Raw genomic sequence first — 13,813 nt, 5'->3', positions numbered from 1 at the left:
CGTAGCGGTAACTAGTTCCTTTCCCCTCCATCAGGCGCCCCGGCTGGCCAGGGGGAGGCAGTTTAGAGACCAGGATTACTGCATGTTTTTGTGAGGGTACCTACCCTATAGGGGACACGGGGAGAACATGTGAGGGTACCTACCCTAGGGGACACGGGGAGAACATGTGAGGGTACCTACCCTAGGGGACACGGGGAGAACATGTGAGGGTACCTACCCTATAGGGGACACGGGGAGAACATGCAAACTCCACACAGTTATACCTTTCATCTGTAGTGTTGTCGTCATGATGCATTATCTTTCCTTATAATTATACCATTCATCTGTACTGTATCACATTTCACAGAATATATACCACTTTGCATTAAAACAATTGGTTGTGCATACTGTAGGCTGCTTAGGCACTTGTGAAACTATAGCCTATAGATTTATTTTATGGATGTGGAGGACTGGTGTTGCTGTTGTGAGGTGAGTGTCGTGCGGAGATCTGCAAACTCAACACGGTGAACACGCACATATAATAATATAAATGAGGGCTGAGGCTGATTAACCCATTCTGACCTGAGATCAGATTCATACGAGGTTTCCACTGGACACACACTGGTCTGATGAACCCATTCTGACCTGAGATCAGATTCTAAAAATGTCAGTCGTTCTTCGAATTTTTCAAAAATAGCAGACCTACAAGCTCGTATCGCGCCACCGACGAGCTTGTAGATCTGCTATTTTTCAATAGGTAAAGCATAACATGATGCTAACACCAAAATGGGTGCCCGGTCAGAATGGGTTAAGTTTGCAAATAACGGCCCCATGGGGGCGCTTATATGGACCGAGGGGCGGTTATTTGAAGGAGGCGGTTGTTACGCACAATGGTGTCGGAACCTGGGCCGTTATTAGGTGCTATTTGAGCACGGGCTGTTATTTGGTAGTATACGGTATGTTTATTTTCTCAGCTGCTGTTGCTATAGTCATGGCTGCCAGTTCCCACCTGATGTTGTGTGGGAGTCCAGACTGCTCCAGACCGTACTGAATAACTGCTAGCTTACATAATGTCTTGAGGCTAGGACTGAGGTCTAAGACATACAGGCCACCGGGGGTGTAGTCTGCTCCAAAGATGATGACACGATCTCCCAGCATGCAACAGCACTTATTCGTCATCCCATGTGGGCTTTTCCCCTTGGGCTCAACCTTCTTCCAGGAGAAGGTTTCTGGGTTGAATGTCCACAGATCATTGAAGTAATGGACAGTGTAACAATTACAGCCACCAAATATGTACAGCTCTCCATTGTAGGTAAAGGCTGAATGACCCCAGCGTCCTTCTGGAAGAAGCTGTGTAGAAGGTGTGTTCATACAAACGTTGGTCTCTGTGTCAAACACTCTGATGGTGTTGTAGATCTGACCCCCCCAGCCCCCAAATACAAACATCTTTGTCCCGATGATTGTGGCAGAGTGATGTTGTGAACCAGGAGGTGGAGTTCCTCTGGTGTTGATTAAATGCCAGACCATTGTGGTGGTGTCCAACTTGTAGATGTCATTAGTGTGTCCAGTCTGGTTCCATCCTCCATGGATAAATATGACTTTCCCCAAGACACAGGCTGAGTGGTATTTCCTCCTCTCTGGAACGGTCCCAGAAACCTGTGGTTTGAACCATCTGTGGGCATCGACATCAAATGCATAAAGGTGGTTGTTGTACTCATGTGTATAGTTTTTGAAGGCATGACCTCCCCAGAGGTAGACGGTATATTCTATCAGCACAGCTGTGTGACCGTAGCGCCTGGAGGGAACCTCAAGGTGAGGTTCTCCTGTTCCAGGGGTCCCTGGGGTCAACTTCCTCCAACATAAAGACGCTGTGTTGAAGACGTGTACTTCTCCTCCAAAACAGTAGATCTCGTGTCCGACCACCACAGCAGCAGCCTGGTCCTCTCTATGTTCTCCTTCCAGATGTATCGTCCAGTGAAACATTTCACACCGCAGCTCCAATGAGCGTTGACAACTAACTTACAGACTAACTTGTTAGGATGAAGGCAGCTCAGGTTCCCTTGTTGCAAATCACTAACTGATGTTTAGTGCATCGCACTGTTATTTATAAAGAACAATGATATGGTTGTGATGTCATTCCATGATTACGTCATATTGCAGGATAGCTATTGGCTGAAGACAATACTGCTGTCGATACTATGACGTCATTCCTCCATATTTGGGCATGGAGATGAATAAACACGGACAGGCAACATCCGGAACCGGACTGTTTGTGAGAAAGTGGACTGGCATGAATAAAACCACTCCACACCTAATCAAAACAAAGAATGCAGCTGCTCTGTTCTCCCAGCAAACTCGGTGGCTAGGCTAGCTAGTTTCTTGGGACATTTGTGGTCGTAGTGACTACATCTGTCATTAAAAGAAAACATGTTTTTTCAGCCATTTTATTAGTTTTAAGGGTAACTGTTGTATAATTGCAATATTACACTCGAGGGTGTGGTTTAACGTGATTATTGCCACTTCAGTGATGCTTGCGGAACTCGACTACGTCTCGTTCCTGACCCTGTCGTGGCAATAATCTCGACACACACACACACACACACACACACACACACATACACATACACATACACATACACACACACACTGGGGAGGCACTGGGGAGAAACTGCAGCCACTGGGGAGACATTGGGGAGGCACTCAGGGGTACTCTGGGGAGGCACTCAAGGTCAAGGTTAGCTTTATTGTCCCTTGCGGGACTCAGGGGGACACAGGGGAGGCACTCAGGGGGACACTGGGGAGGCACTCAGGGGTACACTGGGGAGGCACTCAGGGGACACTGCAGGGCAGGTACTGGGGAGCCACTGGGCTGGCACTGGGGGAGGCACTGGGGAGGTACTGGACATTTCATATCACGTCACACACACCATGATTCACTAGCCCCCTAGTGAATGTATTTTATTTATTTATTTATTTTTGAAGCTTGGCATGGCCCGATTTATTTCAAGCATGGCGCAGCGCCATGCCAACAACATTGTGCAGGAAACCCTGCTATGCTCATGCTGTTGTCATGATGCATTATCTTTACTTATAATTATACTCTTCATCTGTAGTGCCATCAAGTTTACCATTCATGAATGTACCTTCTTTGAAGTACCTTTCTTTGATGGTCAACTTGTTTTTTACTTGGAAGAGAAAAAGTTCATATTAAGGTTTAAGTTGCCGTTTATTTCCCATTTTCAGTTCAGTGTATATGTATTGTGTTTTCCTGTCGTCTTTTACCACTGCACAAAAAAAGTTTCCGAAAGGAAAAATTAAAGTTCTTTGAAGTTGAACTCAAGAACGCACCTAATCATTTCCTAGCGCATGACCTCTCCTCTCCTCTCCCCTGTCCTCTCCACCACCAGGCCCTGGAAGCCCAGGAGCAGGAGAAGGACCGGCTGCGTCTGCCCCAGCAGCAGAACCCCTCCCCGCTGTCGGGGGGCCGGAGGTCCGTGTCGCCGCGCTCCGACCGGAGCCCCACGCCGGAGCCCAGCGGCTCCCCGTCGCCTTCCCCCGCGGCCAGCGAGCCTGACCTCACCACCACCACCAACAGCTCCACCAATCACAGCACCGCTGACCGCCGCTCGCCCACGCCCCCACCGCCGCCAGGCCACGCCCACGCCCCAGACACGCCCACGCCGCCGCCAGGCCACGCCCCAGACACGCCTTCCATCAATGGGGAGAGAGAGGACGCGGAGGTGGACGGTATGGCACAGGTGGTCTCTAAGGCACAGGTGGACGCTAAGACAGAGCTGGACGCTAACACAGAGGTGGATGCTAAGATAGAGGTGGTCGCTAAGGCGGATGTTGACACTAAGACAGAGGTGGGTGCTGAGGTGGATGCTAAGAAAGAGGTGGATGCTAAGATTGAGGTGGATGCTAAGGCGGAGGTAGTCGCTATGGCGGAGGAGTTTGACGCTAAGAGAGAGGTGGTCGCTATGGCGGAGGAGGCTAAGAGAGAGGTGGTCGCTATGGCGGAGGAGGCTAAGAGAGAGGTGGTCGCTATGGCGGAGGAGGCTAAGAGAGAGGTGGTCGCTATGGCGGAGGAGGCTAAGAGAGAGGTGGTCACTATGGCGGAGGAGGTGGATGCTAAGAGAGAAGTGGTCGCTATGGCGGAGGTCGACGCTAAGACGGAGCTGGACGAAGCAGCGGTCGTTGGACAGGTTACGCCCACTTCAGGTAATGTGTTGATCAGACTGACTTTCATAGTAAATAAATGATGGTGTGTGTGTGTGTGTGTGTGTGTGGGGCGTTCTAGACTTAAAGTTAAATCATTTCTTTGAATTCCATTCTTGGGTTCCGTCTCCACTCCGTATTTAAATATGAATAGGGACTTTTAGGAAGGGGAGAATGTGTCAACCACAATGTAATGCTTGTACTGTACATTACTCTGGGATATTGATGCTGATGCTCAGAGCTTAACCCATTCTGACCTGAGATCAGATTCATACGAGGTTTCCACTGGACACACACTAGTCTGATGAACCCATTCTGACCTGAGATCAGATTCTTAAAAATGTCAGTCGCTCTTCGATTTTACAAAAATAGCAGACCTACAAGCTCATAGCGCGCCACTCGGTGGCGCGCTATGAGCTTGTAGGTCTGCTATTTTTCAATAGCTAAAGCATAACATAATGCCAACACCAAAATGGGTTCCCGTTCAGAATGGGTTAAAGTGGCAGGTACTTAACCCGAGTTCCACCAATCACAGACAAACGACCGCAGCGGTGTCTAATGCCAAAAAGAAAATGTTAAGCTCTCACTGTAAAACTAGAATAAATCCAGGAACAGAATTCAGAAGGGCTTTGGAGCGGTGTAAATGGTTTTCCTAGCATTCTGGCACGTATTCTTTCCGTTATTCATTTGACTATGTGGCTTCAACTGTCCCTAGACGCCTAGTGCGGTTAAGATGTGTGAGGATGCAGTGCATTTTAAATGTCTTTTCGTAGGCTGCAAGCCTCTCCGTCAGACTACAGAGTAGAGACAGGACCCATGATCACATTCCTGTGTCTCCCCCCGTGTGTGAACTGTGAATGCACCTCAACTACCAGGAAATATACCGTGCATTATGTTGGCTTTGAGAATGTGGACTGTCTTGAATGTCTGTGCAATCCATGCATTTGTTTCCACTAATGTCTTAGTTCAGGGGTTCCACACTCACTCCAGAGGGCCACTATAGTTCCACACTCACTCCAGAGACCCACTATAGTTCCACACTCACTCCAGAGAGCCGCTATAGTTCCACACTCACTCCAGAGAGCCACTATACTGTAGTTCTAAACTCACTCCAGAAGGCCACTATAGTTCCACACTCACTCCAGAGGGCCACTATAGTTCCACACTCAATCCAGAGAGCCGCTATAGTTCCACACTCACTCCAGATGGGACACAGTGCATATTACTGTTGTAGGAAAAATAGCCAATCTACAAACTCAAAACGTCTAAACACGTTTTGAGCTTGTAGATCAGGTATTTTTGCTATTTTTGAATTGGAATCCTGAAAAATAATTATTGAATTTCAGCAGATCTACAAACTCGTAGCGTGGCACTCGGTGCCGTGCTATGAGCTTGTAGATCTGCTATGTTTCAATAGCTAAAGTATATCGTAATGGGTTTAAGGACCTGTGCCGTGTGTCCAGTGAAATCTTAACACTTCCCTCCATGCATAATATAATAAAATAAGACTGTGACACTGCCATCAGATTCCCAGCAGTTAGTTGGATGAAAGAGGAGAGAAAAAACATCCGCACACTAGATTCTAGAGCTTCGAGACTTACTTTATTAAGAGGCAACAATTGCAACGTTTCGACCTACAAGGTCTTCATCAGGAAAATTTGTTTGTCACTTAGTTGGATCATGAAACATTCCAACGTAACAATGTGTTGTTGGTCTTCATCTTCTCCTTCAGACTCCGTGTTTGAAGACGAAGGTCCAGAGACGCCCCCCGCCCCCGTCCCCGCCACGCACCGGCCCACAGAGGAAGGGGAACGCCCAGAGACCGACCCAACAACGACCACAGAGCCGGAGGCTTCAGGGACCGAGACGGAGCGGGCAGAGGAGACGTCACCTCCTCCACCAACAACACCACCACAGATACAGACCCAGTCTGAGACGGGTCAGAACCGCTTCTCTTTTTTTTTTTTATCCCACGATTTTGTAACCCATTTTTCACCCCTGTGTCAATTATCTAATCATGTGATCCTGGGCTCTACACACCCTCCACCAACCTAGTCCCCATATATGGGGGACAAGGGGAGAGCAACCTAGTCCCCATATATGGGGGACAAGGGGAGACCAACCTAGTCCCCATATATGGGGGACAAGGGGAGACCAACCTAGTCCCCATATATGGGGGACAAGGGGAGACCAACCTAGTCCCCATATATGGGGGACAAGGGGAGAGCAACGGACTTGAACTCATGCTTCCTTCATGCCTGAGTGTCCAAGTTGCTCCTTTACACCTGACAGGGGGGAGTTTCCCTGGTTGGACGTAGCGCGTGGAAGGAACACGTTATTCCGACCAGTTCCTTTCCCCTCCATCAGGCCCCCTGGCTGGCCAGGGGGAGGCAGTTTAGAGACCAGTTCCTTTCCCCTCCATCAGGAGTTTTGGGTATTCCAATACCCAAAGTCTCGGCCACTCGCTCACTCACACTATGTCACTCCACCATGGCAAATTATGGTGAAATATGTGACCATCTTGTGGACTTCATACAACTTACATGTTGGTCTTTAAATATGTGTCCAGAATACCAGAGTTTCCGTTCTCCAGACTGTGTGAACATTGCGAGAGGCAACAGTCTGGCAACGCCACCAGATTACTACATCTTTCTGTCTGACTACTACATATTTTGTGATTCTTCCTGAGATTTATTTTATTTTTCCATCAAGGGCTTTTCCTTGCCCACCTGTGTCTAATGACAGGTGTTCCTTAATTGTTAAATGTTTGTCTGTAAACACCTTTGATACTGTAAAGAGAGAGCTATGCAAATACATTGAGTTCTCGCCTCTCCTGTACACGTGACGTGACATGGAATTATTTAGAGTTAGTAATAATGAATCTTGCCATTAATTAATGTATCCATTGCATTCATCTCTCCCAGGAGGTAACCACTCACCCCATCCTGTCCCTGAGCACATCACAGAGGTGGCGCCCCCCAGAGGCCGACCCGAGGGCCATCAGATGAACGGCATCGTGGACGACCGTGCGTCCGTGTCCTCCCAGGACATGCTGGTGAGGCACTGTTGATTTTCGTCGACTAAAAGCTGTGGCGAAAATATGTTCGTCGACTACCCTTTCCCACCGACGAAAACGTAATTAAGAACTTTAATATAAACGGCTGCGTTGACTAAAACTAAGACTAAATATAGTGACAATTTCGTCAACTAATAAAAAAACTAGACTAAAATGTTAGGGGAGGAACTAGTGGAGATTAGAAGAGATCCTGTAGAACTAAAAGACGAGTCATTTTGTTCGGTTTGCGATCGGATGTTGCGCTCTGAAAATAGCAGATCTACAAGCTCACAACGCGTCACGCTGTGACACGTTGTGAGCTTGTAGATCTGCTATTGTCAGCGTGCAACCAAGTGTAAAATCAGCCATTACGACGGCATCAAGGCCCGCCAAAATTACATTTCAGTTCGACGAAATCAACTGCATATTTAGTGGACTAAAATCTTATGACATTTAGTCGACCTAAAGCTAGACTAACTAACACTAAAACATTCCGGGTGACTGAAACTAAATGAAGTTCCTCTCCAAGGACTATGTGTGACTAAACTAAACATCTAAATGTGTCGTCAAAGTCAACACTGCTGGTGTAGGCATCTCGTCTCTCTATGTTTATAACTCCAGCCCCGAAGAAGACGCATACAAGATAGATTATAAGAGTTATTGATCGGGCTTGCCCAGAGCCTGTTGGCACGGTGCGCTGATGTTAACCCATTCTGGGCCGGAACCCCTTTTGGTGTTCTAAGCATTATGTTATACTCTAGCTATTGAAAAATAGCAGACCTACAAGCAGACCTTGTAGATTTTTGTAGATTGTAGATCTACAGATTGAGCTTGTAGATTTTTGAAAAATCTTGAAAATGTGGCGCAAAGCTTTGAATATATATTCTTTCAGAGCGAACGTTTTAAACTCAAATCTTTGTGGGGTCCCTGGAACAACATATTTTTTTAGATGGGGATCTGTGACCCCACAGAGATAATTCTGGGGGTCCTTGACATGAAAAAGCTTGAGCACCACTGACATAGAAACGTAGGTTTTTTTCAGAAAACTGTCATGATTTAGAAGACATTTAGTAGAATCGGTCTCGGTCAAAATGGGTTAAGCTCAGGGCCTGTTGGCTCGGTCCTCTGATGTGAAGCCCCAGGCCATGACTTAAAGCAAACGGATTGATCGGGCTTGCCCAGGTTCCTGTTGGCACGGTGCGCTGGCGTTAAGCCCCAGGACTTAAAGCAAACCGCAGCACTTCTACCATGAAGCTATTACTCTATAAAAACAAATGGTGCTCTCATTTGGCCTCCATTCTGACCTGGATGTACAGTAGATGCAGTTTACTACTGCAAGGCAATCAATCGTGTGTGTGACTGTGTGTGTGTGTGTGTGTGTGTGTGTGTGACTGTGTGACTGTGTGTGTGTGTGTGTGTGTGTGTGAGTGTGTGTGTGAGTGACACTGTGCGTGTGTGTGTGTGTGTGTGTGTGTGTGCCCTAGCCTCGACGGCCTTACATGCGTATGCAAAGACTCGACTTTAAGCCTGTAACTCGGGTAGCATTTTATGTAGACATGCAGCACTCTGTAGTGTATATAATATATACTCAGAGCTTTACTGTACAGTATTTCTACTGTTAGAAGACATATGCTAGGTTTCTTACCCTCCTTATGATTCTTAACGACTATTTGTGTGTGTGTCTTTGTGTGTGTCTGTGTCTTTGTGTGTGTGTGTCTCTTTGCGTGTGTGTCTTTGCGTGTGTGTGTGTGTGTGTTTGCGCCACCAGGACACGGATGCTCTGCACGGAGGCCAGAACGCGGCCCGGTTCTCTCACGTGCTCCAGAAGGACGCCTTCCTGGTGTTCCGCTCGCTGTGCAAGCTCTCCATGAAGCCTCTGGCTGACGGCCCGCCGGACCCCAAGTAAGACTCAACATGTTCCTAACCCTAACACTAACCCTAACCTTGACCCCAAGTAAGACTCAACATGTTCCTAACCCTAACCCTATAACCCTAACCCTGGCTGACGGCCCGCCGGACCCCAAGTAAGACTCAACATGTCCCTAACCCTAACACTACCCCTAACCCTGTATGACGGCCCGCCGGACCCCAAGTAAGACTCAACATGTCCCTAACCCTAACACTACCCCTAACCCTGTATGACGGCCCGCCGGACCCCAAGTAAGACTCAACATGTCCCCAACCCTAACACTACCCCTAACCCTGTATGACGGCCCGCCGGACCCCAAGTAAGACTCAACATGTCCCTAACCCTAACACTACCCCTAACCCTGTATGACGGCCCGCCGGACCCCAAGTAAGACTCAACATGTCCCTAACCCTAACACTACCCCTAACCCTGTATGACGGCCCGCCGGACCCCAAGTAAGACTCAACATGTCCCTAACCCTAACACTACCCCTAACCCTGTATGACGGCCCGCCGGACCCCAAGTAAGACTCAACATGTCCCCAACCCTAACCCTAACCCTGGCTGACGGCCCGCCGGACCCCAAGTAAGACCCAACATGTTCCTTTGGCCAGTGGTGGGGGGAAAAGTACTTACTTAACCCATTTAGACCTGAGGACGATTCTACAAATGTCTTCTATGTCAGTCTTTCGCAAACGGTTTCATGTCAAGGACCCCAAAAACTATATGTATTTGGCCGCCGAAATGTTCGCTCTGAAAGAATATATATATATACTAATGCTTGGAATGGATTCAGAATCATGAAAACACCCTGGTTTGACATGTGACATGCTACTGAAAGTATAATGAAATTTAGATTTAGTTTGCCTTATATTGGCTGTTAATGGTACCCTAGCTTTCAGCAGCTGTCAGAAATCACATTGGTGAAGAAATTACTTGATAAGAAATGTATTCCCAGATTGTATTAATATGCCCTGACTACCGGTGTATTAATATCTCCAGGTCAATCATGTGAAAGGCCAAGAATATTATGGAGGCTTTCATTACAGCCAATCTCTACATTAGCTGATTTACACTGAATACGTTTAACTTCTGTTCATTCTTGAAGTGATGGTGAAATAATCTGGTTGGATTGAATTTCTTTGCATGTGTATATTCCTTGGTGCGTACGCAACTAGACCCTGAGATTACTCTTCGTACTAAAACAAGTCCCTTGCAGTAACTCAAATCTCTAACAAACAGGCAATATTCCCTGTGGTTCGTTCGTCCACCAGGCCGGAAAATGTTTGTTACATTCCTCAGACTGGGAGCCTCGCTGCGTCTCGGATCATCTGACATGTCTTATGATCACATGGAGCTTAAAGTGGCCGTAGCCGTCATCACAAATGTGATGAGGTCAGCACATTTGATGTGGAAGTGGATATGGCCGAATTTAGGCCAAGGAGTGTTTTTCGTGCAAAACTAATGCTTGGAATGGATTCAGAATGATAAAACACCCTAGTTTGACACGTCACATGCTACTTAAAGCATGAGGAAATGTTGCCTCATGGCCATGTTTGTGGCATACAAACATGACCATAACTTATTTTTCTTTGTTTCTGTGGACCTTAACCCAATCTGAACGGGAACCCATTTCGGTGTTAGCATCATGTTGTGCTTTAGCTATTGGAAAATAGCAGATCTACAAGCTCATAGCGCGCCACCGAGTGGCGCGCTACGAGCTTGTAGGTCTGCTATTTTTGAAAAATCGAAGAACGGCTGACATTTTTAGAACCTGATCTCAGGTCAGAATGGGTTAATCAGACCAGTGTGTGTCCAGTGGAAACCTCCGTATGAATCTGATCTCGGGTCAGAATGGGTTAATGACCAAATTAATAGAACAAAACACAAATAAAAAGTATGATCATGACATCACAGGTTAATCTCCATTCCTTGAGCTTTTGGGCCTGTGGCTCCGTAAAAAGAAAATATATCCTACCAAGCCCGACTATTGGGTACACACTACGCAGTGCTCCATCGTCTGGTCTCACCTGCAGGTTAAGGTACGCACTACGCAGCGCTCCATCGTCTGGTCTCACCTGCAGGTTAAGGTACACACTACGCAGCGCTCCATCGTCTGGTCTCACCTGCAGGTTAAGGTACGCACTACGCAGTGCTCCATCGTCTGGTCTCACCTGCAGGTTAAGGTACGCACTACGCAGCGCTCCATCGTCTGGTCTCACCTGCAGGTTAAGGTACGCACTACGCAGCGCTCCATCGTCTGGTCTCACCTGCAGGTTAAGGTACGCACTACGCAGCGCTCCATCGTCTGGTCTCACCTGCAGGTTAAGGTACGCACTACGCAGCGCTCCATCGTCTGGTCTCACCTGCAGGTTAAGGTACGCACTACGCAGCGCTCCATCGTCTGGTCTCACCTGCAGGTTAAGGTACGCACTACGCAGCGCTCCATCGTCTGGTCTCACCTGCAGGTTAAGGTACACACTACGCAGTGCTCCATCGTCTGGTCTCACCTGCAGGTTAAGGTACGCACTACGCAGCGCTCCATCGTCTGGTCTCACCTGCAGGTTAAGGTACGCACTACGCAGCGCTCCATCGTCTGGTCTCACCTGCAGGTTAAGGTACGCACTACGCAGCGCTCCATCGTCTGGTCTCACCTGCAGGTTAAGGTACGCACTACGCAGCGCTCCATCGTCTGGTCTCACCTGCAGGTTAAGGTACGCACTACGCAGTGCTCCATCGTCTGGTCTCACCTGCAGGTTAAGGTACGCACTACGCAGTGCTCCATCGTCTGGTCTCACCTGCAGGTTAAGGTACGCACTACGCAGCGCTCCATCGTCTGGTCTCACCTGCAGGTTAAGGTACGCACTACGCAGTGCTCCATCGTCTGGTCTCACCTGCAGGTTAAGGTACGCACTACGCAGCGCTCCATCGTCTGGTCTCACCTGCAGGTTAAGGTACGCACTACGCAGCGCTCCATCGTCTGGTCTCACCTGCAGGTTAAGGTACGCACTACGCAGCGCTCCATCGTCTGGTCTCACCTGCAGGTTAAGGTACGCACTATGCAGCGCTCCATCGTCTGGTCTCACCTGCAGGTTAAGGTACGCACTACGCAGCGCTCCATCGTCTGGTCTCACCTGCAGGTTAAGGTACGCACTACGCAGCGCTCCATCGTCTGGTCTCACCTGCAGGTTAAGGTACGCACTACGCAGCGCTCCATCGTCTGGTCTCACCTGCAGGTTAAGGTACGCACTACGCAGCGCTCCATCGTATGGTCTCACCTGTTGGGTACGCACTACGCAGCGCTCCATCGTCTGGTCTCACCTGCAGGTTAAGCTGTCCTTTTCCATCCCTGGTTGTCTTGCCTTGACCCTGTGATGCTCCATCTCTGCTTACTGTAACGTGACACCCACAGGCCAGCCAGCCTCAATAGGCCGGGGGTAAGCTGAGCCTGATGGGACCTCACAGGAGGTGTTTGTCTCTCCTAAAATACCTATGATCCCCAAATACGCACCGCTGTCCGACCGTTGCCCAGTGGTTCCCAAACATGTTCATGTCAAGGACCCCCAAATTGACCTTAATTAGCCCAGGGACCCCCCCCCCCATAAGAGAAGGTTTTTACGGCTCTAGCAGTGATTCTCAACCCGTTTTAATTTCAAGAACTCCCACTTTGACATGCACATTAATTAGTCTACGGACCCTCCATTTAATGGCATTTCTATCTCTGGGAACCCTCAATTTATATTGTAAAATCAATGTTAATTTAACTCTGAGAGTGTACAGATGGAACTATCACAAACTATCATTTAGCTGGGGGTCCCCTGGAACTCCCACAAGCATCCCGAACACCACTTTGGGAACCACTACTTTAGGGTTAGTGTGTTTAAGGTATGTGTTGTGCATCGTTCGAGTTTCAGTGGCCACCTCCACATTGCAGCTATAATTATATGCTTGTTGGAGACTTGGGAGAGTCATCAATATTAATATTGATGACTCTCCAGCCGAGATGCATGATGGAAGTCAGAAATGAGTCCAGATCACGTTCTGGTCAATCCGCACGGAGCCAGCGTAGATTCAGAGACAATAGGGTCTTTTGTCGTGCCCACGCGTCCTCATAGCACCCTGCGCTTTTGTTTGATGAGACGTGTATCAGAAGTGTTAAATGTAGGTTTTATGTAAACAGTAGAGCTGGGACTATAGAAAAGCGCCCAGTGAGAAACGTTCCGCGGTGAAAAAATTAATTCTTCTGTAGTTAATTAATCTAAATTGGTAATCGCAATTAGTCCCGGCCCTAGTAAACAGCAAATAACATCCTCAGGGCTGCCCAAAAGGTAGATTGGGATCTACCAGTAGATCACAAGGGCTGTGCAGGTAGATCACATGACATGCCCCCAGTGTTGGGGAAGTTACTTTTAAAAAGTAAGGCGTTATAGTTATCGTTACTTATCTAAAAAAGTAATTTGTTACTTTACTTTACATGAAATTATGAAAGTAACTACTTTACTTTACTTTACTTTACTTTAGAAAATAATAATATAAAAAACGGCCGAAACCGAATATAGGGATTTTTTTTTTTAAGCTAGATCTATAAAGAATAGGGTTGGGAGACTTGGGACTTCATTAAAAAACATCTAATTAATTGGAGGCTTTGTGATG

The 13,813-nt window shown here is 47.8% G+C and overlaps 1 protein-coding gene across 8 annotated transcripts in view; it reads left to right on the top strand.

Annotated features, from left to right (window-relative positions):
- arfgef2 (ADP-ribosylation factor guanine nucleotide-exchange factor 2 (brefeldin A-inhibited)) overlaps positions 1 to 13,813 on the top strand; it is a 79,827-nt gene that overhangs the window by 15,782 nt on the left and 50,232 nt on the right. The window contains exons 6-11 of one of the 8 annotated variants that reach the window (XM_080763434.1): positions 3,387 to 3,791; positions 3,876 to 3,914; positions 4,083 to 4,200; positions 5,930 to 6,136; positions 7,122 to 7,252; positions 9,021 to 9,154. In XM_080763434.1, the coding sequence (XP_080619560.1) occupies positions 3,387 to 3,791; positions 3,876 to 3,914; positions 4,083 to 4,200; positions 5,930 to 6,136; positions 7,122 to 7,252; positions 9,021 to 9,154 (1,034 nt within the window). Of the gene's footprint in view, positions 1 to 3,386; positions 4,201 to 5,929; positions 6,137 to 7,121; positions 7,253 to 9,020; positions 9,155 to 13,813 lie in introns of all 8 variants that reach the window. The other 7 variants (XM_080763430.1, XM_080763429.1, XM_080763431.1 and 4 more) reach the window with 7 other exon arrangements.

The sequence above is a fragment of the Protomyctophum bolini genome, assembly GCF_963924005.1.
Source record: "Protomyctophum bolini genome assembly, chromosome: 5".
Taxonomy (NCBI): Eukaryota; Metazoa; Chordata; class Actinopteri; order Myctophiformes; family Myctophidae; genus Protomyctophum; species Protomyctophum bolini.
Note: the sequence above shows the minus strand (reverse complement) of the source record. Positions and strands in the feature narration are given on the sequence as shown.